General features: G+C 34.1%; 1 protein-coding gene across 1 annotated transcript in view; it reads left to right on the forward strand.

The window, feature by feature from the left end:
* Positions 1 to 27,783, forward strand: part of LRRIQ1 (leucine rich repeats and IQ motif containing 1) — a 192,638-nt gene that overhangs the window by 86,868 nt on the left and 77,987 nt on the right. Inside the window, exons 14-17 of the mRNA XM_045830587.1 lie at positions 1,634 to 1,813; positions 4,334 to 4,780; positions 8,183 to 8,393; positions 15,908 to 16,027. Coding sequence (XP_045686543.1) covers positions 1,634 to 1,813; positions 4,334 to 4,780; positions 8,183 to 8,393; positions 15,908 to 16,027 — 958 coding nt within the window. The remainder of the gene's footprint in view (positions 1 to 1,633; positions 1,814 to 4,333; positions 4,781 to 8,182; positions 8,394 to 15,907; positions 16,028 to 27,783) is intronic.

Raw genomic sequence — 27,783 nt, forward strand, 5'->3', positions numbered from 1 at the left:
TCTCATTGTTTTAATTTACAATTTCCTAATGACATGATATTGAACATCTTTCATATACTTATTTGTCATCATGTAAATCTTCTTTAGTGAAGTCTCTTAAGATCTTTGGCTCATTTTTAAAATTGGGATAGTTTCTTATTGGTGAATTTTAAGATTTTTTTGTATATTTTGGATGTCTTATCAGATATGGCTTATCATAGTCTCATGACTATATTTCTCAGAGCATACATATTTATGTTTAATGAAATTTGGCTTATTAATTATTTTTTTCATAAATTGTGTCTTTGGTGTTGTATCTAAAAAACCGTTCCATAGCCAAGGTCATCTAGATTTTTTCTTATTTGGTATTTTGCATTTTACTTTTCAGTTTGTGATCCTCATTGTTCATTTTTGTGAAGCGTTTAGGTCTGTGCCTAGATTCCCTTTTTAGTTTTTATTTTTGCATGTGGTCATACAGTTGAGGTCCATTGATGTTTTCTCTATTGCATTCACTTACTTCTTTATCAAAGATGACTTGACTATATTTACATGAGTCTATTTCTGAGCTGTCTCTGTTGTTCCATTCATCTATTTGTTTATTCTTTTTCCAATACTACTATGCTCTCTTGATTACTGTAGCTTGATAGTAAATCTTGAAGTCAGGTAGTGTTAGTCTACAAACTTTGTTATTTTCCTTCAATATTAAGTTAGCTATTTGGGGTTTCTTGCCTGTGTAAACTTTAGAATCAGTTTGTTGATATTTTCTAACTTTTTTGCAGGTATTTTAATTGTGATTGTGCTGAATATTTAGATCAAGTTAGGAAGAACTGACTTCTTGACAATATTGCATCTTCTTATATGTGAACCTAATTTCATGGGAAATCTTTCCATTTATTTAGCCTTTTTTGATTCCATTTGGCAGGGTTCTGTATTTTTCCTTATGAAAACAGTTAGTTTTTAACTAAGAAGTTGTACTTATGCAGCATGTCCATTTTTCCCTGTGACCACCAGTAGTAGCCTTGTGAGAGAGGCCTAAACTCCCGTGTGAAAGGCACTTCTGAACCACTGGGCTTGCTGGATAGTTCTTGCTGTCTGACCTGGATTTTCACAGCACTATTCTTTTAAGTTCATACAGACTTATGCTCATATCTTGAAGATTTTTATTATTATAATCCTTAGCAATTTCAAGAATAAATAACATAATTTTAGATTTTCCAGATCATGAAAAACAGGGTAATCCTTACCCCTCTTATTTTAGCCCTATTTTCATTAAATTTTCATTAAATTCACCTATATTTCTCAAAAAAACCCCAACAACTTTAAGATTATTTTAATTATCTTCTTTTTAAAAGACTGTATCTAATATTATTATTTTCATGGTACAGACTTTTATTTATTCCCAGCCAGTTTCCAACTTCTTGAATTTCCCATTTGTGCTTTAGAAGACAACAGTTAAGTGTAAAGGACTTTAAAAGCTATTTTTTATGTGACATGAAACCATAATATTTTAAAGCAAATTTAAGAGTATCATTTCTCTATAAAAAATTGACAATTTTCAAGATATACTCTGTGCTTATATTGTTTAAGGAATAGGTATATGGTTATTTCAGATATAAATTCTCCTTTACAAGATTTTTTAAAATGTTTTCAATAGGGAATCTTTGCTTAAAAGTTTACCTGCTCTAAGAATCCTCAATGGTGAAATGCTAACCTCTTGTTCAGAAAGCAACATTGAAGAACACTGTCAACCAGAATTAGGACATTTCCTGGTACTTTGTCAGTCCCAGATTAGAGAATTCAACTTACTAATTGAAAGCTACATTACTGGAAAAGGGTAAGACTATTATCTTCAGCTTGTCATAATTAATAGATATAATACATTTTGTACACATGATTAAAATATTCTGATTAATGCAGTCATATTTTTTGTATTAGAATGGTATGTTTTAGGGATATTGTTCCTTCAAAATTCTGGCATCATCTTTTTATTATTTGAAATATTTATTTTGAACATAATTTAAAATCTAAAATATTAAATTATGAGAATAATTTTAAGATAATATTCAAACATTCATTCAATTAATCAAACATTTTTTAAAAATTATTGTACATAAGACACACAATAAGATTAACATAAGAGAAAATTAGATAAATAGTTGCAACAGAGAAAGGCAAGTTTGATAACACAGATAACATTTGTATACAAGGTTTACTGTACATATTTTATACTTCTAAATTAAGCTATTATGGAATCATAGTGGAGAAAAGGAGTTCACACATGCACATATTCAGGAGACAGAAGCTGAGGGGAAAATCCCAATCAAATATCAAATAAAAGAGAACTTCCCATTCCTTATCCCAAATTTTGCATACGTTATTATGAATGAATTACAATTGATCTTTCTATAATTTTTTTCTAATTTGCATTGATCCAGAAAACATATGAAAAAGGATTTCATATTTCACTTATTATGAGGCTCCCTTATGACTCGCACAATAATATGGGCTTCCAAATATCTTAATTACTGAATTATATTCTTGAAATATTGCTCTCTGTACTTTCATACATACTCATCTATATGAGTGATTTTTCTATTTAAGTGTTTTAAAATATAGTTTATTCATGTTAAAAACAAACTTAACAGCTTTAAAATTAGTCCCAATTTTTATGGATAACTAATATTTATTTTTAACAAATACTAAAATTATTTAGATATATCTCTGCACAAATCTAAACTTATATCTTCTTGTATATGTAGGGTAATGTACAATTTTTTTATGTAAAGGTGACCCTTGACATTCCTCATGGAAAATAAACTGTATTTTATATCTTTGATCACAAATTGTGGTAAACTTAACACCTATCCATAAACATTTGATATTCTGATGTTGAACTGAACTTTTCTGATTTATTAGCTAAAAATTAATGAAATACAAAATATCAAAAATATTTGGGCTCCACGCTGGTTGGTGTGGCTCAGTCGATTGAGTGTAGACCTGAGAAGCAAAGGGTCACCAGTTCGATTCCCAGTCAGGGCACATGCCTGGGTTGTAGGCCAGGTCCTTAGTTGCGGGGCCCACAAGAGACAACCACACATTGATATTTCTCTTCCTCTCTTTCTCCCTCCCTTCTGCTCTCTCTAAAAAAAATAAACTCTTAAATATATGTATATTTATATTTTAAATATAATATAGTAAATATGTTATTTATTTGTAATATATGGCTCTGATCCCCTGACTGGTATGGCTCAGTTGGTCAGGCATCATTCTTCAAAACAAAAGGTCACAAGTTTGATTTCTGTTCAGGGCACATACCTGGGCTGCAGGTCTGGTCCCCATTCAGGATGCCTGTAAGAGGCAACTGATTGATGTTTCTCTTTCATATCGATGTTTTTCTCCCTCTCTTTCTTCCTTCCTTCCATTCTCTCTAAAACAATTTTTTTTTAATTTAAAAATAAAGAAAATATTAGAGGAGCCTAGACTAACAGTAATACCTAATTATTTCTATATCTTAGGACATATAACTTTCATTTTGTATGGTATGGATAAAATTTTTATATATGGTTACTTCTATCCTAAAATGTTTCAGAATAAATTTAAGGCAGCTTGTGGCTACATATTAAATATAGTCATAAAATATATTATCTGAAGTAAATAAAATTAAATTAAAAAACAAAAATAAAGGAAGATAAAATATAGCCAAGAATAAGGCCCATACAAGTGCAAAGTCCTGTATATTTTTTATGAAAAGCCATTATCTGGCAAACTGGAAGTTTGATTAATTACACAAACTATTACCTCGATAAGATAAAAATCCAACAATTGTTCAAGAGAATCTCAACCATTTATGTCTTAAAGCATTTGAATTTTCTTTGGAATGGATATCTTTTTCCAGGGAAAAATGGGAATATAAACTTTCCCATAATATAAGTTCTTTGTTTAAAAGTCCAATACAAATATTTTGCATGGCAAGTGTCAGTGTAGAAAGTACTTTTAACTTTGTTTCATAAATAACTTCTCCAAATTTAGGCAGCCATGATTTCTTATGTTTATGGTAGTAAAAGCATGGATTTTTCTCATTCATTTGTACCAAAAATACCTAAAATAAAAATGGTTCTAAAACTTCCAGACATTTTGTCTGGATTGACAGATCTATATTAACTAAACAAATATTTTCAAATTTTATTAGACATGATATCAATTTTTATCTAAACAACCAGAAATAAGTTTTTAATGAATGTTATGTTAAAGTTTAATGTTCATGTCAGGCCACACAGGGAAAATTTCAAAACCTATATTCGTTTTAATATTTGTTGATATATTCTTATTATTAGTTGTTCTCATTATTTTTCAGAAACATTTTCACGTTGGATGTTGCAGAAAATCTCTGTCATTATTTTAAAAAAGTAATGAAACTCAGTAATGAATACCGATATGTGCATGAACATGGGGATGTAAGTATAACCAAGAGAGGTGAATCAGAAGCCCAGCAAAATCATGTGGCTCCTGCAGATGGTGATAGCACACTGCAAAACAGAGCCCTTCCCTCCTGTGCAACCAAACATAACCTGGACTCACCAGATATTTCTGAAAAATGGGTGGACTCTGGCTCTAGTCATTTCCTATTAGCCAACCCCTTATGTGAAGATACAGAAAGAAGAAATCAAGAAAAAATAGTAGACCAGAAGAAAGAAGACAGCACATCAAGTGCTGTCCCCACCAAAAGAATCTCATTCATGGAAACAGCAGTGACAAATTACATGCTGAAGAATCACCCAAATATTGAACATTATGAAAAAATGTAAGATTTATAGATCATTTTTCTTTTACAGTTGTATATTTTTTTATTTTTATAGGTAATATTAGTTAATGTTACCAAATAATAATAAATAATACCAAAATAATAATCATTTGTTAAAGATTGAAGTCATTATTATATTTATTTACTATGTTTTTGATAGCTTTATTTTTTATTGTTCAGTTATGTTCTATAATATGCACTAATAATTAAGTACATATTAATTTTATTGAATTATGGCAGGTTCTGATTTAATTGACTAGTTTTTCATTTAAAATGAGTAAACATAAAATTATTTTTCTACCCCCTTAATCTTTAAATAATTAAAATGAATTTTTAAGGAGAAATGATATACTACATTAGTCTATAAGTCAGAGAAAGACAAGTATGATTTCAATTATAAGTGGAATCTAAAGAACAATATAGACAAACAAACAAAACAGAAACAGACTCATGCTTACAAAGAGAAGACTGGTAGCTGCCAGAGACCAGGGAGGTGGGCAATTGGGTAAAAAAGGTGATGGAATTGAGAAGTACAGATCAGTAATTACAAAATAGTCATGGGGACGTAAAGTACAGTATAGGAATTATAGTCAATAATATTATAATAACCAAGTGTGGTGCCAGGTGGGTACTTAAAATATCAAGGGGAATACTTCATTAAGTATATTAGAGGGGACCCTCCAAAAACACCCCTGGAATTCACTCAGAGTTTAAAGTTTAATATAAACTAACATGTGATAGAGAAGAGCCTATCAAGGCTCATTCATTCAAAGTCCTCTCTGTGCCCCATTGTTAAGGATGGCCCAGCAAACATTTATTTAGCAAACATTTGCTTTTCATTTCTATGAGAACTGTTTCCCTGCCCTTTAAGTCCCAAACCACATCCTCCTCCCTTTATCCTTAGCTCCAGGATGGCATAGAAACTTCAACTGCCCAATGCCTTTTTGGCCTCATATCTTATGGCTCCACCAAATACACATTATAGTAACTTGGATATTTTCTCCTATTTGATTATTAGCACAGCTAGAAGAACTTAAGAGTGTGAAAGGAAGATTATTTTTGTTACTGGACTAAAGGGGTCTGTTTGCCTGAGTGCATCAAAGCCCAGTAGCACAGGAACAGGAATTTGCAGCAAAGAAAGTAAGAGTTTATTTTTAGGATTGGCCCTTGCTCCACAGGTGAATCAATGTTCAGAGACCTGGCTCCCCTATGGCTTCTAGAGAATGGGTTATACAATGGGAAAATCATTAATCATGGTGACTAAGGGAGTTAGGGTCATGGTCAGGTCATAGTCTCTACAGATTGGTTGGTGCTAGGATAGGGGATGGTTGATCAGTTCATCCTGGTCCTGATGTCAGCCATGGCTTTTCTGGGCCTGGAGGTGAAATACAAGTGAGGCCTGGATGTTATCTCTAGTTTGATGGAAAATCTGTCTCTGTGGCTGATAGACAACAAGCTTTTGTTTCCTAAGATTGTTTATTTTATTTTATTTTTTAATTTTTTTAAAGATTTTATTTATTTATTTTTAGAGAGGGAAGGCAGGGAGAAAGAGAGAGAGAGAGAAACATCAATGTGCAGTTGCTGGGGGTCGTGGCCTGCAACCCAGGCATGTGCCCTGACTGGGAATCGAACCTGCGATGCTTTGGTTCACAGCCTGCGCTCAATTCACTGAGCTACGCCAGCCAGGGAGATTGTTTTTTTTTTTAAATAAATTACTTTATTGTTGTTCAATTACAGTTGTCTACATTTTCTTCTCATCACTCCCCCTGACCCCAGCCAAACCCACTAAGATTTTTTAATGCTGACTAGAATCTCATTGTCTTGAGGGCTTAATGATTAAGGGAGTGGTCATGCAAGGGAGAGGGAGGCTGGTGAGTCAAGGTGCTGGATGAGGCAGTTTGAATCAAAGGAAGGAAAGGAGAAAAGATCATATTAAAGAAATGAAGTTTCTTCATGGTTATGTTTTTTGTGCCATCCACACATGTCCTGAACCCCATTAACTCCCAACACACATAGACAATATTTAGAACTTCTTAATTCATGATACATAAAATGATGATAATAAGGAAGGATGAATAACTAAAAATATTGACAGACCAAAGACCTAAAGAATAAAGGTAAAGGAAAATGTATACCCACTTACTGAACTTTGCCATTAAGTAATTCAGGAAGATTCACTGTCAGTTGAATAGGTATTTCCTAAGTGATTTACATGTGTTCTAATGCTAAGGACATATTTTAAATGTATTAATTTTTTTGTTGTTCTTCAATTACAGCTGTCCCCATTTTCACCCCATTACTCTCCCCTGCCCTACCCACCCCAGCCTCCCACATTCAGTCCTCCCTTACCTGTTGTCTTTGTCCATGGGTCCTTCATACATATTCCCTACGACCCTTCCTCTTCTTTCCCTTGTTACCCTCCTCCCCCTCCCCTTCCAGTCACTGTCAGTTTGTTCTTTATTTCCACGTCTCTGGTTCTATTTTGCTTGCTTGTTTGTTTTGTTGATTAGGTTCCACTTATAGGTGAGATCATATAGTATTTGTCTTTCACTGCCTGGCTTATTTCACAGCATAATGCTCCCTTGTTCCATCCATGCTGTCACGAAGGGTAGGAGTTCCTTCTTTCTCTCTTCTGTGTAGTATTATGTTGTGTAAATGTACCACAGTTTTTTGATCCATTCATTTACTGATGGGTACTTAGGACATTTTTGTTATGATGATTTTTGCTAAAAAAAAAAAAGATGGTGATGATGAGGAGGAAATAATAGGAGTTGTTTTTCTCAACATGGAGAGCACCCTATGTTCAGGAAGCTGTAAACTACCCTTTTTTTTATCTTCCTTCACTTTTCATTGCAGTGAAAGTTGTCCTTGTGTTAGTGTCACTGAAGAAGATATCCCTCATCTACATTTTTCTCACCTTGGGAAATTTTGATGATATTGGGCTAAGGAATTCAAGCACTTAGTATGGGTCAGCTTTAGAAAAAATTCACAATTTCAGTTAGTAAAATTTGTATTTATCTGGTGAGAAATATATAAGATGCTATCTGAGGCTATATATGTTATCTTAAAAGTTTCTCATTCTTTACCAGTTATACAGCGCAGGTATTTTTCCAGGCTCTTTTCTTTACCAAAATACCTATCATATATACTACATTAAAACTCTCTAATTTTTGTTCAAAAGATGAAAAAATAAATTGGTGATTGAATGTGTGAATTAAATTCATAGCAAAATTTACAAAGTTTACCTAGTGTCTTTACTGCTCTGACAATAAACAAAAGATGATGTCTTCTTTTTAAATAATACTTTTTGTAGTCCAGGTTTACAAATATAGCTTATGAGAGCCTTATCTACAACTGTGTATTTTCAGGAATGAGAAATATTTTCTTTTCTCTTCATACTAGTGTGGCAGCTACGGCAATCCAGGCATGCTGGCGTGGTTACATTGTGCGTAGACAGTATCTTTTTTCTACAAAACTACATATTGCTTCAACAAGACTCCTGAAATACCACCCAAATTCCTGCATCAAACATGAAACTATTTTAAAGAAAGAAAAAAGAGAAAATGCTGTGAATATCCAAGAGAAGAAGGAAAAGGCTGCTATTCTTATTCAGGTTAGTTTTAATCTTTTGGTGAAATAGTCCAAAGAGATGTACCAGTCATCTTTCACTGGGTTATTCTGTGTCACAGGCAACACTTAAATCTTAGCAGTTTTCAAATCATGGGATTTATCTCTTAGTCATGTGACATGTAGGCTGTAGGTTGGCTGTACCTCTGCCTAGTATCAAGGCTGAAAGAATAACCTGTAAGTTGGAAATACCATTCTCATGACTGAGGGCCAAGCTGAACTAAACAATCACATTTAAAGCATCTGCTCACATGTACCATTTGTCACATATTTCAATAGCCAAAGCAGGTATCATTTGACCTAATCTTCAGTTATTTTTCAAAGCACTTTTAAAATCTATTAAAATAATTGTGAAAGCCCTTCAGATACACTTTTAACTTCAAAATTGAGGAAGCAAATATTGAATAGACTTGATTCAGCCTCACAAAGACCAGATTTCAAAATGAAGTTCAACCTAGTCACATTCATCTTTTTATTTATTCACTCATTAATTAGTGTTTGGAAACTACTATTTGTCAAGCACTGTTCTAGGCTCAAGAACCATAAATATAAACAAAATATACAAGATTTCAGCCCTTACGGAGTTTATATTCTATTGGAAGAGGGAGACATAAACTAAATAAATACCTAAAATAAGGTCTGTGGAAATTTATGGTACTTGACCTGAATTGAATGATCATAATTAAACAAAAATTTAGTGTTTCCTTCTATTCATTTAATCAGCAAGTATATATAGGCACAAAAATCTTACTAGCTTACATTCTGTTAAGATATGCAGTTAATAAATAAGTATGCTAGATAGTGATAAGTATTATGTGAAAAAATAAAGCAGGAAAAGGTGGTTTGCATGTGTCAAAGGAAAGTTTATTATTTTAGATAGAATGGATAGAGAAGACCAGGAAAGGTGACACTGCAGTGAGAGAGTAAGCCAATAGATATCTGGGAAGAATATATTCCAGGCAGAGAAATACGAGATTTCAATGCACTGATTTAGGAACATAATACTGTGTTCGAAGAGCAGCAAGAAGCCAGTGTGACTGGAGAGTGATCAGGGAAGAAAAGTATGACTTAAACAGCATAAACCATTATAAAGACTTTGGCTTTTACTATGAATGACATGGGAAGGTATTAAAGGAAGCTGAGCAGTGGACTCACAATGTCAGGTATTCTTTATGTTGTAATTCTACTGAAGGAAGGTAAGAGTAGAAGCAACAGAATCAATTAGTAGGCTATTGCAATAGGCTACTAGTAGGCTATTTTCTCCAGGCACAAGATAATGTCAGCATAGACAAGATTGTTTCAGTAGAAATGCTAAGAAAATCACATTGCAGAATACATGTTGATTTATCTTACAGGTATGCACACATACTTTGAAGGTAGAGCTGATAATAGCAGTCCATGGGGTTATGGTATATGAGAAGGAGACAGGAGTCAGGGATGCCTCCAGAGGTATTGGCATAAGCAACTAGAATAGCCTTAAAATGAAGTCTGTGGCATTTGCTGTTTATTAAAGTGATAGTTTTCAAGAGCATTATCTTTGCTATGTTTCTAATGAATATATTTTGTATTTCAGTTGGCTTAATTTGTTTGGAGTGTGCTCTTAAGGGCAGTGCAGTGCATAGATAAAGCTATACTGATACCTAAATGGTGGTGGGAGTGGGGAAAGGGCAACAGATTCAAGGAAACTCTGAATCTCAAAATTTTATCTGCTACATGAGGAATGAATATGTCATGTGGTCCAAACTCTCTCCTGTCATCTGTTGATGAGTAGTACATCTCTTAGCACCAATGGTAAATGGATATTAAAGTTTTTCTTCATTCCATTCGATAAAAAGAAGTCCATTACTTTATGGAATAGTCTAGTTTAGTGACTGATTATGTTGAATGTTCTTTTGAACATTTTCAGCTTCTTTATATTTGTAACAAAAGTATGCATGATTTAGCCTTTCTTTGCAAATTAGAACAAGTTTCTTTTGTTGTACATCATGGCACTTAAAATCATTGAAGCCAACTCAATTTTATTCTTTTCTCTTGAGTACAATCATATAATTTTAAAAATCATCCATCTTAAAATATGAATTTAAGGCTGTCAAGTCATCCTGGAGAGCAGAGAATGAGACAGTAGAAACATGCTGGGCTCTAGAGCAAAATGAAGATTTCATGAATGTTGTAGTGAAGACTGTTTTATGCTTACCAAAACTAACATTCTCCTCTTCTTCCTAGCATATAGCCAGTTTCCCTAACACTTTAGTATGTCCCCTTTTCTTAGTTCCAGTCAATAGAATGTGAGTGAAAAATATGTCCACCACTTTCATGTCTGGCCCATAAAACCTCCCACAGACATTCCTCCCTATTCTTTTCCTTTTCTGGTTGTATGAAATGAAGACAGCCTTTGAGGCATCCCTTGGAAGCTGTCTCTTTGGATTGCCGTCTGCAAAGCATGGATATATGAATCACTCTATGTTTTTGTTGTTTTAAAATTATATTTTATTGATTATGCTATTACAGTTGTCCCAAATATTTTCTTTTGCCCCCCCCCCACCCAGCAACCCCCACTTCCTCAGGCAATTCCCCCACAATAGTTCAAGTTCATGGGTCACGCATATAAGCTTTTTTGCTACTCCATTTCCTATACTGTACTTTACCTCCTGTGGCTATTCTCTGACTACCTGTTTGTACTTCTTAATCCCCTCAGTTCTTCATCCACTCCCCCACCTCCCTGTCTCATCTGGCAATGATCAAAATACTCCCTGTATTCATGATTCTGTCTCTGTTATTTTTTGCTTAGTTTTTTATTAATTACTGATAGATATGCATTTTTGCCATTTTATTGTTCATAGTTTTCATCTTCTTCTTAAATAAGTCCCTTTAACATTTCATATAGTATGGTTTGGTGATGATGAGCTCCTTTAGTTTTTTCTTGTCTGGGAAGCTCTTTATCTGCCATTCAATTCTAAATGATAGCTTCACTGGGTAGTGCAATCTTGGCTGTAGGTCCCTGCTTTTCATGACTTTGAATATTTCTTGCCAGTCACATCTATCCTGCAAAGTTTCTTTTGAGAAATCAGCTGACAGTCTTATGGGAATGCCCCTATAGGTAACTAACTGCTTATTTCTTGCTGCTTGTAAAGTTCTGTCTCTATCTTTAACCACTGGCATTTTAATTACAATGTGTTTTGGAGTGGGCTTCTTTGTGTCCATCTTTGCATCCAGGGAATCTCCGTGCTTCCTGGACTTACGTGTCTATTTCCTTCACTAAATTAGGAAAGTTTTCATTATTTTTTCAAATAAATTTCCAATTTCTTGACCTTTCTCTTCTTCTTCTGCACCCCTATAATGAGAATGTTGGACCTCTTGAAACTATCCTAGAAGCTGCTTACACTATTCTTGTATTTTTGGACTCTTTTTTTTCTGTTTTTGTGGTTGGTGGTTTTTTGCTTCCTTATGTTACAAATCATTGATTTGATTCTTGGCATCATCTACTCTACTGTTGCTTCCTTGTAAATTGTTCTTTATTTCAATTAGTGTATCCTTCATTTCTGACTTGATCTTTTATATGCTGTTGAGGTCCTCACTAAGTTCCTTGAGCATCCTTATAACCATTTTTTTTTTAACTCAGCATCTGATAGATTGCTTAGCTGTATTTTGTTTAGTGCTTTTTTGGAGTTTTGATCTGTTCTTTCATTTGGGCCATGTTTCTTTGTCTCCTCATTTTGGCAGCCTTCCTGTGTTTGTTTCTGTGTATTAGAAAAAACTCCCTGTCTTGGTAGTATTGGCTAATGTAGTAGGTCCAGTGGCACAGTCTCCCCTATCACCCAAGATGGGTGCTTGAGGTGTGCCCTCTGTATGGACTGCATACACTGTCCTCTTGTAATTGAGCATTGATTGCTATTGGCAGGTTAACAGGAGAGATTTACCGAGGCCAGTCAGCTACAAGAATTGGCTGTGACCACTGTCCACCAACCTCTGCCCTCTGTGGAGGATCAATTGTGCAGAGGCGGGGTGGTGGTGTTCTGACATAGTCTGTAGCTGTCCACTGGGTACACAGGCTCTGGGGTTTCTGAGGTGGTATGGACCAAGGTCAGCCCCCATCTATGTGCTGTCTGAGACCACCCTGTCTGACCTGTAAAGCAATCTGAGATGGCTGCAACTTGTGCTGGGCTTGGAGATTCCCAGGTGAAATCAAGCTGTGAATTTAGACTGGCTGCTGCTATTGCCATGCCTGGGGCAACTTAGCAAGAGGTATGGGATCTAGGGACTTACTGAGGCTGGCTGTTGTTTGTTTAGGGTTTGGGAAGTTGTGAAACATGAGCCAAGACCAGCCATTCATATGGAAAAGTCACAGTTAACAGTTTTGGTGTGCTTGTAAGTAAGTTGGGTGGGACAGAGTCTCAGGGGATTTTCAGGGTGAGGCAAAAACAGTCTTTGCCAAATCAATGGAGTCTCAGATATGACAGCAACCTGCCCACTCTGTGGCTATGTGTGGGGAAGGCTCAGAAAGGAAATGGCTTCTGCCAGTGTTTCTGTCTGGGAGAAAGGTGTCCCCCATCTTCCTGCCTTGATGCCAACAATTAAGTTCCTCCCTGTATTCTACTGGTGCCTTTTAAGCTTCTACCCCAGTGCTAGAGCTCAGAGGAAGTGAGTGTGAGTAAGTCTGGGTGTGGTTTCTTTAAGGGGAACTGCTTGGGACTCCAGAAGTTTCTTCCACTGACTCAATCCCTGCAGGTTTTTGCAGCCAGAAGTTATGGGGAATTATCTTCCTGGCACTGGAACCTTGGGCTGTGGTTTGGGGCCTGGTTCCTTGCTCCTGAGATAGCCTTCCCAAATTTTTATCCACCACATATGGAGATAGGGCCAGCCCATTCTGTGTCTCCGCTCCTACTACCAATCTGGATTGATGTGGTTTCTTTAATTTCATGGTTGTCAGACTTCCATTCAGCTCGATTTTTGAGAGTTCTGACTGATGGTTGTTATATATTTTAGTTGTAATTTTGATGTGGTTGTGTGAAGAAGCGAGCTGTGTTTTTTCTGTGCTGCCATCTTGACCAGAAGTTCTAGAATCACTGTCTGTTAAAGTGCTGCTTATTGTCTTGTTTTCTGTCTGAATGTTTGTTACATGGTCAAGAAAAAATCTGTTTTTTCTTAATTATTATACATTTTTGGGTATTTTTGTTATAGCACTTACCTTACCCTAACTAATATAAAGGATGCAAGATACACTTTGAGAAACATAATATTTAATGTAAATGTGTTAGAGAATAGAATTCCAAGTAAAAGAGAATGGAAGAAAAAGAACATAGGATTTCATATTACTGGAATAATAAGTTATAGTGTAACTATACTACCATAAAAACTAGAATACTAAAATATAGGAGGAACATGGTCATAGATGGGTGAAGGATTTTAATAAGGAACAATGTATGGGATGTTCTAGACTGGAGTTGATGGCAGTTGGAGAAGGAAAGTGTCAGATATGTCTAACACAGATGTAGTCATCAAGCCAGGGGGGAATTGATTTGAAAGTGTGAAAGAAAGATGGATCAATCATAGATGGATTACTTGGAGAAAGTTGAAGCCTTTACAGAAATAAATAAAAATAATCTGAATATTACTCATTACGTATTTATATTATAATTCTTTTTCATATAGTAGAAATGCCTGGGGCTTGAATTCCTGACACAAATTAATGAGGGAGATAGCTATATGCCTTACACCAGAAAAACACCACTATGTATTGTATAGTCTGGGGCTTTGTGGAAGTTCTGTCCCTGATGCACTAGGCTGGATCAGTTACGATCCACAGTGAATCCACCTTTGTCACTGAAGGCCTGGATTAAACAATTTCCTTTATACCTTTTTTTTCCTATGTCTCTACCTAATCTTGATATCTAACCTCTACCTCCTCATCACTAGATTAAAAAAAAACTCAGTTTATCATTTCTTTTTAAAAATATGTCAGTATAAATTTCTTTTTAAAAACATTTTTGTTGTTTTTTTATTACCAGTTAGCCCCCTTATATCCCCCACCCTCATCCCACAATCACCACACTATTGTCCATGTCTATGTTCTCTTTCCTTTTTTCCAACCTGTACAGATTTCTGTAAGATGTATGGTTTTAAATGTAACTGCAGTACATCACTAACCTAAAAAACTGACAATTGTTTTTCAGTATCAGTCATTGACCAAGTCTTCACCATTCTTGGCTACTTGTTGTAGAGGTTGTGGTTTGGTTTCTTAGGCTCGTTGCTGCAGAGGCTGTGAGTGACTTCTGTTGTCATATATGGTGTGCCCATTGTCTGTTTGTATATTCCACTTCTCAACATGTACATGTGTTTAAGAATAGCAATATTGACATGTCATTAACATTTTTCTTACTGAAAACATATTAGATGTATCTTTTATAGTTAAATGTGCCTTTTGAGTATATATAACTAGGGATACACTTAAATAAATCTATTTTAAAGTCACTTTAAATAACTTCTATGTGCTTACACCCACAGAATGAAACATATTTATATTTTTTAGGAATTTTTAAAATATTTATTTGTTTCACAATTATCTTAAGCACACACAGTTCAAAGAGAAATCTAAGCAAGTATAGTTAGAGAAGTCTGGCTTCTGTTGCCATGACTTCCATCTTGTTTTCTGCATCTATAGTTAATATTTTATAACTAATTTTACAATATATGCTTTTACTTTTAAACATTAGAATCCACATATACATATGTATTTAAATATATGTTTATATAATGGTTATGTTTATTACATATTTATATATAGTCTTTCATAGATAAATGGTAATATGTATTTATCTATAAAAATATTTTAAGTATCAAGAGACAGAAACACCCCACACTTCTTCTTTGTCTTTTATACCTAATATACCCTGGCGCTTACTACATAGCAATATATAAAGATACTTGTTTTTTAAATAAGAAGCTTCTTATAGTTATAGCGAGGCAACCTTTCCCCCACTCTAAGGTTACTGAAGAATCTGAATGTTTTTAATTCTATTGTTTTGTTTTTAGTCTATTTTAAAGTGAAATTAGTTTATTGTTATGAGCCAGGATACTATTTCTCTAATGTGGTCATTTATATATAGTGAAATTTTCCTAAATGTGTGTTAGTTTATTTTGTACATAATCATTTGAAAATTAGCAAAATTGGTTTTCCTTTGTACCTCTTTGTTCTTAGTTTAGAATGGGTCCTGGAGGAATTATCAGATAATTGATTGGTTGACCTACATGTGCAGTTGAGGGAGTTTTAAAGATTCTTTTCTGCTGACCACAAGGAAAGTCTCCTGAGATTCAAAACTTTAGGCACATGCAGTTATTTAATTTATCTTGCAGTTTTAAGTGTCACATAAAGTTCAAAAAACAGATTACTGAGCCATTAAACTAAGGTCTAAGATGTTTTATCTTCCTAATGGGATAATACAGAGAATCTGGTTTGCAGTTTGATCTATAACCTTGTATAACATGCTTTAAATTTTTGTTTAGGCAGTTTGGAAGGGATTTCTTTTGCGAAAGAAACTGACAACAGCTCTAGAGGCTATTAAGAATGAGGAATCTGAAGAAGAATATGAAGAAATAGATTTAGAGGATTTCACATTTGATGAAGTAAGTACCAACTTATATAAATATTGATCTCACAATATTTTTAGTATACTTATTTTGGGGCTAAACCAGTTTCTAAGGTTTTTATCTACTAAAAACTGTTACAGATTTTTCAAATAACATTTGAAAAGGTATTCTAAATTCTTAACATCTTCATTTATCCAACAAGCTTGTATATTGTGTAAACATAGTCATAAAATATTTACAAGAGTTTCTGGATACTCTTCACCCAGATTTACATGTTTCAAATATTACTGTGACCTCCTATATGCCTTGTTCAACAGCCTTTAGTAATTCCTTGTTGTCTAGAACAATGAGAACAACCTCCTTAAATTATTATTTACATATTCCACAAAAAGGTAGCAAGCTATACAGACATATTCACCACTTCTTCCCTGTGGCTTCCATATGCTCCACCCAAAATGAGTACACATTTACTGTATAGAACATTGTATTTTACAGCCTTAGTTTTGCACATTTTGCTCCCTCTTCTCTAGGCAGTTAACACTCTATTTTTGAACTTCCTGTAAGTGGAGTCATACAATATGTACTCTTTTTTCCCATGATATTATGTCTGTGAAATTTTACTATGTGGTTGAGTGCAGCTGTATAAAACCCATTTTACCATGTATTTATCCATTATTTGATTATACCACTTTTTAGAAATCTATTCTACTCTTGGTAGATTAGTTATTGTTGGATTATTTCCAATATTATCTATTATGACTAAAGATGCTATGAGCATTCTTATACATGTCTTTCGATATGCATATTCACATTTCTTTTAGGAATGGAATTTCTGGATCATAGTGTTTATCTGTGTTTAGTAGATAGTGCTTAATAGTATTTCAAAGTCATTGTATCGAATAACAGCTTGATAAGCAGATATGAGAAATTTAGTGTGGCTCTATTCTCACCAGCACTTTGTATTTTCATGTCTTTTCCCCTAGTGCAGTAGATTTGCTGTGGTATATTGTTATAATTTGAGTTTTTCTCATAACTAATAATGTTTAATACATTTCCATATGCTTACTGGCCATTTAGGTATTCACTTTTATGACATGATCAAGTGTTTGCATATTTTTCAGTTGGGTTATACACTTTTTTCTTATTGATTTATATAAGTTCTTTATATATTCTGAATACTACACTGTTTGTTCTTGCAAATGTCCACTCTAAATTCTGAGGCTTTCTTTTTTATTCTCTTTATGGTTCATTTTGATGAATAGAATGCTTCTAATTTTAAATTAAAAACAAAAGTTTTTAATTGTCGTAACATATAAGAAGTCTTTGCCTTTTCCTAGATCATATTCTAGAAACCTTATTATCTTAACTTTCAGAATTTTAATCTCTGATGCATCTGGAATTAATTTTTGTGAGTAGTGTAGGGAAGGGATCAAGATTCCCCACCCCCCATACATAGACACTTGGTTAGCTCGTTGACTTAAAACCACTTGTACAGACTATACTTTTCATAATTGATTGCTGTTGAAGCTTTGCCTAAACTCAGGTGATTGTACGTAGGTTCTCTTAATTTTTTTCAATGTTATGTTGTTTATCCTTACATAATTACTTTAATTGCTCCAATTTATAATAAGGTTTGATAGTCTTATAAGAGCTCCAATTTTGTTCTTTCTTTAAAAAAGAAAAAATTGATACAGCTCTATTGACCTATTTTGTTTCTGTACAAATTTTAGAGTCACCCTGTCAATTTTCATAGTAAATATTAGGATTCTATCTGAGATTGCAGTGAAATTGATCTATAAATCAATTTGGGAGACCTGATATTTTTTGGAATATTGCATTTTTAAATCTGTGAACACAGGCTATTCCATCATTTATTTAGGCCATTTAAGATTTTTGTCTACAATGCTCTGTAGTGGTCTTGCACATTTTTGCTTAGATTTTTTTCCTAGGTATTTGATGGTTTTTGCTATTATATTTATTTTTGCATATTAACCTTGTATTTAGTCACTGTGTTGAAATCATGTATAAATTTTAGTAGTTTATCTCTCAAGTCTTTTGAATATTCTGTGTACACAATCATGTCATCTCAGAATAACAGTTTTTATTTCATTTTTTCCAATCCTTAGGCCTTGCATTTGTTTTTCTTGCCTTATTGCCCTAACTCCTATCTCCAGGAACAAGTGGAATAGGAACAGACATCTTTTTCTGCTCCTAAAGAGCCTTTTTCAGCTCTTTATCTCAGGGTGAAAGCTTTCCATATACCATCACTAAATAAAGTGTTTTTTAATATCAATTCTTGCAGAAACTCTATGTTTAATTAAGGAAGTTACTTTCCTTAGCATCTTCTTACCTTTCCAAGAGATTGATATGATGATCATGATTGTAGTGATTCTTTTTATGGTTTGGATTTTATCACATACTTTTAATGCATATAGCATTCATGTTTCAAATGTTAAACCTTGTATTATAGAATAAACTATGTTATTATAATGTATTATCTTTTTTATAGATCTCTATTATTTGCTATATTTTGTTTAGGTCTTTTACATTTATATGCCAGAAGGAACTGGCCTGTAAATTTTCTTTCTTATAAAACTCAATTCAGATTTTCATATGAAGTTTATGTTGGCTTTATACATTTCGTTCAAAAAGTGTTTCCTCTGTTTTTATTTTCTGGAAGAGTTTAAACTACGATTGATGATATTCCTAAAATTTTGTCTCAGCAAAAAATCTATTTGGGGAAACATCCCATGTACATTTGAAAGAAATGTACATTTGCAGATGTTAAACATATACTAAAATCTTAAATACTTCCTGTTTATTAATTGTGTTTTTTAAATCTTCTCTGTTGTTAGTGATTGTTTGCAGTAGGGGGGATTCTATCAGTTATTGACAGAAGAATGCATTATAATGGTGGGTTTCTCTGAATCAGTTGTTAGTTCTGTAAAATTTTACCTCATACTGTGAGACTATGTTGTCAGAGCACAAACATTTAGAATAGTTCAATCATTGCATTATTGACCCTTTTACCATAATAAAATTTTCCTCTTTAATCTTAGTTTCCCTTTTTAACTGAACTAATGGCTACTTCCTCTGATATTTTCAAAACTACAATACATTTTTGCTTTACAATTTCATAATTCATATTTTCATATTTTTCTAACTGTTCTCATTTAACATTTCTGTGCTTTTATATTTAAAGTTGACTCACACAAGGATATAGAGTTGGGTTTTGGTAATTTTTATATTTCACCCTGACATTTATTTTTTTAATTGGTGTATTTAGACAATTTTAATTAAGAGTATGATTAGGCTTCTATATGCCATCTTTCTATTTGTTTTCTATTTGTCCAATCCGTTTTATGTTTTTCTTTTACCTTTTTTTGCATTAACTGTGTATTTTTGTTTTTCCCCCTTTCCTCTTATATTAGCTTGTTACTTTGTGATTACACTTTTCCATCCACTTCACTCCTTCCTACAGTAAAGTGCTTCCATCTGGTACCATTTTCCTTTGCCTGAAGAACTTTCTTTAGTATATATATTAGTTCAGCTCAGTTTTTGATTGCTTGAAAGTTTCTTTTACTTTATGATTTTATTTTTCACATTAAGTTTATATTCCATATTATTTTGTATTCATTTCAGGTGTACAGCAGAGTGGTTAGACAATCATATACATTACCAAGTGTTTCCTCCTGATATTTCTAGTATCCAACTGGCCATACATAATTACTACAATATTGTTGACTACATTTCTATGCTATACTTTACATCCCTATGACTGTTTCATAAATACCAATGTTACTTCTCAATCCCTTCAACTTTTTAAGCCTTTCCCCTACCTCCCCTCCCTTCTGTTAACCATCAGCTTGTTCACAGTATCTGTAAGTCTGTTTATGTTTTCTTTGTTCATCTATATTTTTCTTTAGATTTCACATATAAATAAAATTGTATAGTATTTTTCTTATTCTGGCTGACTTACCTCAATTAGCACAATGCTCTATAGGACCATCCATGCTGTCAAGAATGGTAGTATTTTGTTCTATTTTATAACCAAGTAATAGTATGTGTGTATATATTCTATCTATCTATCTATCTATCTATCTATCTATTTATCTATCTATCTATCATCTATCTATCTGTATCTTTCTATCTACTATTAGTCTGTCCAGAAGGTATCTATCCATATAATATGAAAAATAGAGACATTTATTGAAGAAGATAAAAGATTCAAGAAACATTGTACATAGGACAATAATACCTCAGTCCCCTTCTAAGTAGGCACTTTGGGACCTCACACAGTTCTCCCAGTGGCCATCAGCTGCCCCATCATATTTTCCTGAATCTCATTGATGGTCTGCAGTTACTTCCCTTTCAAAGGTGATTTTAGTTTTGGGAAAAGCCAGAAGTTGCAGGGCACCAAATCTGGGTTGTGTAGGGGTAGGAGTGGGAGATGAATCACCTGGGTGATTTGATGTCTTACCCAAAACTCTGCATGAGATGAGATGCATGATTTTTCATTGTCATTATGAAGCTACCAATCACCAGTTGCCCATAGTTGTGGCCTTCTGAATTATCCGAATAGTTTCCGTAGAGGAATGTTCAAGCTTAACGCAAAATATGATGCAGATTTGTTGCATTACTTACTCAATCATTTTGAATGTGACAGCCATACAGTACATGTGCTCATTCAATGGCTCTACTACCCCCAATGACTAGTACAATAAAGTCATCACTTGCACATTTTTTTGGCTGCCAGGTTACATCGATGTCGTGTAAATTGTTCTTGTTACATTAACAATGGCTGGACTTTTTCTGGACAGGCTCTCTCCTCTCCTCCCCTCCCCCCTTCCCCTCCCCTCCCCTCTCCTCACCTTTCTCCTCTCTCTCTCTTTATATATGTGTGTATATATAGATAGATATGGATATAGATAGATATAGATATACACATATACATGTATATATATAAACATAGGGATACATATATTCTTTCAAATTAGTGTTTTGAGTTTCTTCAAATATATATCCAGAAGTGGCAGCTGGGTCATAATACAGTTACAGTTTTAAGTATTTGAGACTCCTCCATTCTGTTTTTCATAGTGTTTACACCACTCTGCATTCTCACCAACAATGTATGAGGGTTCCCTTTTTTTAACATCCTTGCCAACATTTGTTTATTGATTTATTAACAATAGCCATTCTGACAAGTGTGAGGTGATATTGTGGTTTTAATCTGCCTTTCTCTGATGGTTAGTGATGTTGAACATTTTTTCACATGTCTATTGACCATCCGTACATCCCCTTTAAAGAAATGTCTATTCATGTCCTTTGCCCATTTTTTAAAAAGATTTTATTTATTTATTTTTAGAGAGGGAAGGGGGGGAGAAAGAGAGAGAGGGAGAAACATCAATGTGCGGTTGCTGGGGGCCATGGCCTGCAACCTAGGCATGTGCCCTGACTGGGAATCGAACCTGCGATGCCTGGTTTGCAGCCCGAGCTCAATCCACTGAGCTACACCAGCCAGGGCCCTTTGCCCATTTTTTAAATTGGATTTTGCTTTTATGAGTTGTAGGAGTCTTTATAAATTTTGGACATTAAGCCCTTATCAGATGTATCATTGGTAAATATGTTTCCCCACTCAGTGGGATTTGTTAAAATTTTGTTGATGGTTTCCTTTGCTGTGCAAAAACTTTTTGTTTGATGTAGTTCATTTATTTATTTTTTCTTTTCTTTCCCTTGCCAGAAGAGATATATCAGAAAAAAAGTATTACTAAATGTCTGAGATTTTACTGCCTATGTATTTTTTTACGATGTTTTTGGTATTGAATCTTAAATTTAAGCATTTAATCCATTTTGAGTTTATTCTTGTTTATGGTATAAGAAAGAAGTGTAGTTTCATTCTTTTTTGCCTGTATTTGTCCAGTTTTTCCATCACCATTTATTGAATAGACTATTTTTATCCCATTATATGTTCTTGCCTCCTCTGTCAAATATTAATTGACTAAAAGGCATGGGTTTATTTCTGGGCTTTCTATTCTGTTCCATTGATTTGTATGTCTATTTTTATTCTAATACCATGCTATTTTTATTACTGTGGCCTTACAGTATAGTTATATCAGGTAGTGTGATTCCTTCAACTTTGTTCTTTTTTCTCAAGAGTACTGTAGCTATTTGGGATTTTTTATGGTCCCCCATAAATGGATTATTGGATTATTTGTTCTAGTTCTATGAAATATGATTTTGATAGGAATTGCATTGAATCTATAGATTGCTTTGGGTGGTATGGACATTTTAACAACGTTAATTCTTCCTATCCATGAGCATGATATATACTTCTATTTATTTGTATCTTCAATTTCTTCAGTGTCATATTTTCTGAGTACAGGGTTTTCATCTCCTTGATTAAATTTATTCCTAGGTATTTTTTGGATGCAATTGTAAATGAGATTTTTTTTTAGTTTCCCTTTCTGATAGTTCATTATTGGTACATAAAAATGAAACTAATTTCTGGATGTTTATTTTGCATCCTGCTACTATACTGAATTAATTGACCAATTCTAGTACAATAGTTATTTGGTGGAATCTTTAGGATTCTCTATATATAGTATCATGTAATCTGCAAATAATGCAAATAATGACAGTTTTACTTCTTCCTTTCCAATTTGGATGCCTTTTATTTTTTCTTCTGGTCTGATCGCTGTGCCTATGACTTTCAGTATCATGTTGAATAAGAGTGGTAACTGTGGGCATCCCTCTCTCGTACCATCTTAACAGAAATGCATTTGGTTTTTCCCCATTGAGTATGATGTTAGCTGTGAAGTTGTCATATATGATCTTTATTATGTTGAGATATGTTACTTCAGTTCCTACTTTGCTGAGAGTTTTTAGCATAAATGGGTGCTGGATTTTGTCAAAAGCTTTTTCTGAATGTTTTGACATTTCTTCTACTTTGTAACTTTATTAGCTTCTGGCTTCTATTGATTCTGTTAAAAATTAAGTAATAAATCTTATTTTTTCTCTTTTGAAGATATTGTCTTCCCACTCCCAGACTACTTTTAAGGTTCATTTCCTGTGTTTGTTTTTCATGGTGAGTGTAATTTTCTCTGTATTTTCTCTGCTTGGAATGGGAGAAATCATATGACTTCATCTTCTTCTTTTTTGACTTCTTGAGTCTGTGGTTGATGTCTTTCATCAGTTTTGGGAATTGCTTAGGCAGAGTTATTTCAAATATTACATCTTTTATTATCACTCTTTCACATCTTTGTCATGTGTCTCTCAGACTCTTTTAAACTCAGAGTCATTCTTTTTTTGCTTTTTTATTTTAATTTGGAAGTTTTCTACTGACCTATTTTATAGGCCACTAATGATCTCTCCTGAGTTATCTAAACTTTTTTGCCTATCAATTGAATTCTTAATTTTAGTTATCCCAGTTTTTAGTTTGGAATTTCTACTCAATTATTTATTGTGAATTTCAGTTATTTGTTGATGTTTTCTATCATCTTCTATGTGTAATTTGAACATTTGAAGTAATATGGTACTTTTAAAGCTTTCTCTGTTAACTGAAACATCAGGATCATTTGTGGGTTTATTTCCATTGATTACCTCTTATATTTTGAGTCAGTCTATTCTCTTTCTTAGCACTGAATTTTGGTTAAGTATCAAAAATATATTTAAAAGTGTAAAGACTCTGGGAAATATTTTCTTTCCTTAAAGAGGTTTTAATTTTATTCTGGCAGGCAGATACTATATAGGCAGAGATCCTTTTGAGGCTTATTTTCAAGCCTTGTTAGGGCTGGTGTATTTCTGGTTTCTCTTAATGTTGAGCCAATGTGATGTCTCAACTTAAAATGAAATGTTTACCAGGTTACCTTCACGTTTTCTGTCTCTGAATTCTGTTTCCTTTCAAGAAAGCATCAAGTAACAGACCAAATGTCTTTTTAGCTTCTTAGCACTCACTGTTGCCATTGCACTTTGATCTGGGTCGCCCTCCTACCCATGCACTACTCTGAATTGGCAGAGGCATGAAGGAAAATTTTATGCATGACCGAGCTCACATTTCTGTGGTTCCTTACTCCTGGGGATCTCGGTCCTTCAGTTCTAACTGTCTTGGCATCCCTGCACATCAACCTCTGTCTCTTCATCCCAGTGAAACTGCTGCAAGCCAGCCTCAGGTTTCTGTTTGGCTTCTCTTTTCTGTTAATAGAAATGGAATTTCCCTGAAGGAAAATGGAGCGAAATACAGAGTTTACATCAGCAATTTACATCAGCATGCAACTCTACTCTCTGGGATCTTGTTTCTTTAACTTCTGACTGCTTTATTGCTCTTGAGTGCCTTCAGCTTTTTAAAAAATTGGTATTTATAGATGTTTTCAGGAGGATCTTAATTCTAATCAAACATAAAACAGAACAAAATGTTTGTAAATGAATATTTCAAATCAATGATTATCTTAAATGTTTCAGGCATTGTTTTTACCACAGTAAACAAGATAGATAAAATCCTGACCTCACAGAGCTTCCATTTAACCTGAGATGACAGACAGTGAATAAATATATAACTATGCAGCACACTATAAGATTTTGAAAATTACTATAAAAACAAGAAAGGCTTATGGATAGAGCATATAATCTGATTGGAAGATCAGGGAAGGCCTGAATAAGGTATAATATTATAATATAGATATGAAAATAAAGTAAAGAAATAGCTATAGGGTAATACTTCTCTGGGCTAAGTATAAGACAAGTATGGAAGTCTTGAAACCAGAACTTCCTTGGTATATTAAAGTCACTGAAAATTAGCAATAGGTAGAAGTGATCAGTAATGGAAAAACAAACAAACAAGCAAAAATGGCCAAAGGTCAGTCCACATAAAGCCTAGGTTATAATGTCAACAACTTTGAATTTTATTTCAAATGTGATAGAACATTATTATAGGATTTTAGTAAGGAAGTTAAAGGTTTTTGTTTTAAATGGATGAATTTATTTGCAATGCAGAGATTATAATTTGGGAGAGCTAAAAATTAAAGCCAAGTACCAATTAGGAATATATTTTTGCTTTGCCTTCTTTTGACATTTTTTACCCTTTTTCAATTGCTGCCACTTTATTTTAAAATTAATCTTACAACTTCAGATTGCATAACCAAGTTACCAGAGTGTCCCTGTACTTTTCTATTTCTGTATTTAACTTTTCTGTTTAAAAGTATAAGACTTATTTAACCAGGACTTCCCTTTTATCACTTATTTAGATAATAAAAATAGTTGCTTTTGGATTAAGTCCATATTTCTCTTTTCTTTAAAACACTTATCACAGTGTCATCATATAACATCTATTCAAACTTATTTTTTCCCTTCCAGCCAACAAAAATACTGAATGCTTACAATATGGCAGGCATCATACTTGGGGATGGGACAGGCACATAAACAGATATAACATGGTCTGAAGTTTAGATGATATCAGAAATATATTTGGATATTTTCAGTATATTATAATTGCTGTTAAAATATTATTTAAATAAAGTAGCCAAGATCAAAAAGGTTGTGTCAGTCTGCCATGAAATTTTTGTATTGGTTTGTTGCCTCTCCGAAATGTGATTGCATTTAACAAATGGTTAACCAAGGGGACACTAATAACCATGAGTCAATTTGCTTTAGTTTTATTAAAGATGGTTTACCATAATTTTTTAAGTACCAAAAGCTAGGAGAGCTCTGAGTTTTTATCCTGCATGCAGTCAAACAATTTAAGCTGCTACACATTCATGGGTGCTCGCAGAAGATATGAGATATTTATTACTTGCCACATCAGGCAGCAGGAGTTTCATGTTCATATCTATTAACCTTGGCCCCCAAGTTCCACAGGGAGGAATCTGAAGAATTTCTCCCCTAGGAATCCTGAGCCTAAGAAACCCCATCCCTTTATAAAGGGATGTTAGCAAACCTGCCCATCCCGTGCTCCAGATAATGTCATTATCTTTATTATATCAAACAATAAATATTGACTTCTGGCCCAGAGGGAAACACTAAAAGATTGTCTTCATCTTTCAAGGCTGGTAGCTATATTAACATCTTTGAGAAGAGAGTCCAGAACAAAAGCTACTATATAACGTACATAACTGTTAGAGGTCAGTGGAAAGTGTCTCCAACAATATCTACCCTTTTTTCTACATGGCAAATTTTCCCATAAGTACACACCCCAGTAGCCACTCAGAATAATCTGACAGAGGCTAGGACTAAAATTATTAGGTTATCCTCATGATGCATTTAATTAAGATTACTATAATAGCTCAGGTGGTTTTACCCTTACATTTTGGTATTTACCTTCCAAGTAGACTTGAGGCTTTAATCCAGGGACACCTGTAGTATTAGATATTACGGATACCTTCTTGGCTCTTGGGGAAGAAATTTAATGAAATCATGCCATCTAAAACAACCCTGGCCAGTGAGTTGTGGCTGACTGAAATGGTTTCCAGGCCATAGTGCTGTTTCTGTAAACATTTGAAGGTGCTTTATGAATCGGACACCTTCCAGGTAGGATATGTCTGGTCCATGGCAGGGTTGAGAATGCAGGTGGAGGAAACATCCAGAGACGATTTACGTGGGCGGGGCAGAATTTGCATTCTGTTCCTGCTCTCCTCTCCCCTGTTGTCATGATAGACTTCTCAGTAAACTTAAGGGAAATGACTATCAAATTGTGTTCCACAACCTCCTAGAAAGGGATGGCAGACCCAGAAATTAAGTTAATTTAAAGGTTCTTGTATCTTTGGGGGTCATTTTTCTTGTGGATGAAGGCTTTGGGGGTAGTTCTGAAGGACAAAAGGCCATTAATGTCTCTTCTTTTCCTATACCTCTTAGAACCTAAGGTATTAGCCTCAATGGCACTGAGAGGTTGTTCTCCATCCATCTTCTCAAAAATTAGAGTGTTACATTTCATGTAGCTACAACACCTTTTTTCTAATCATTCTCCACTCACACCTTGACATTTTGTCTAGAAGGGTAGGGAACAAGAGGAACAAGTGCATTTTTATAAACTTAACTATGAAACTTATTGTAAACCCCCTTTGGCCAGGCCTCCCCATGAAATTATATTAATTATCCTAGCCTGGATCTTGCTATTATGGAAAATAAATATGTGTCTTGTGTAGGAATGATCAGGAAAGAATTCTGATTTGTCAAAATATGTCTGTATTACCTTCCATACATTTTTTCTAATTACTCATACATTTTCTCATTACTTAGGAAGTATCTGTAGCTAGCAGTTGATCACTTTCTGATCCCCAGTCAACTGATCAAATGATTTTATTTTGTGTGGACAGAAGGAAGTGAGAGTTGCAGAGTCAGACTATTAGCTAGCTCATTGTTGAGTAACTGTTGTGATAAAATGCATAAAACTGTCAGGCTCTAGTGACAAATTATGCAAACAACTTTCAAGGGCCGCAGTTACATGGCCAAAGTCAGGTGATAGACAATCCAAAAAGACATAAACAATGGGAAGGTGCTGAAGGTGCAATGTGCACAGTCAAGTTTTCAAGAGGAGGCAGAGGCAAGGATCCACAGAGTGGGACCTCCTCTACCACAAAACAAATGGGTAAAATTTTCAGAAGTCACAAGTATGGAATGTATTGGTAGCCTCAAATCAGAAACAAAATATATATCTGGCATCTGTATTAGAAAGGCCACATCCAAAACCACAGGGATATCTCCAGGTGGAGGCCAGAGGTTCCAACTAGCCAAATCATCAGCCAGAGAGATTTGTATTATCTCCATTACTGAAAAGATGAAAGGAGTAATAAGCCCAATATGAT

Source organism: Phyllostomus hastatus, unplaced genomic scaffold, assembly GCF_019186645.2.
Source record: "Phyllostomus hastatus isolate PE091 unplaced genomic scaffold, TTU_PhHast_1.1 phas_contig_152, whole genome shotgun sequence".
Taxonomy (NCBI): Eukaryota; Metazoa; Chordata; class Mammalia; order Chiroptera; family Phyllostomidae; genus Phyllostomus; species Phyllostomus hastatus.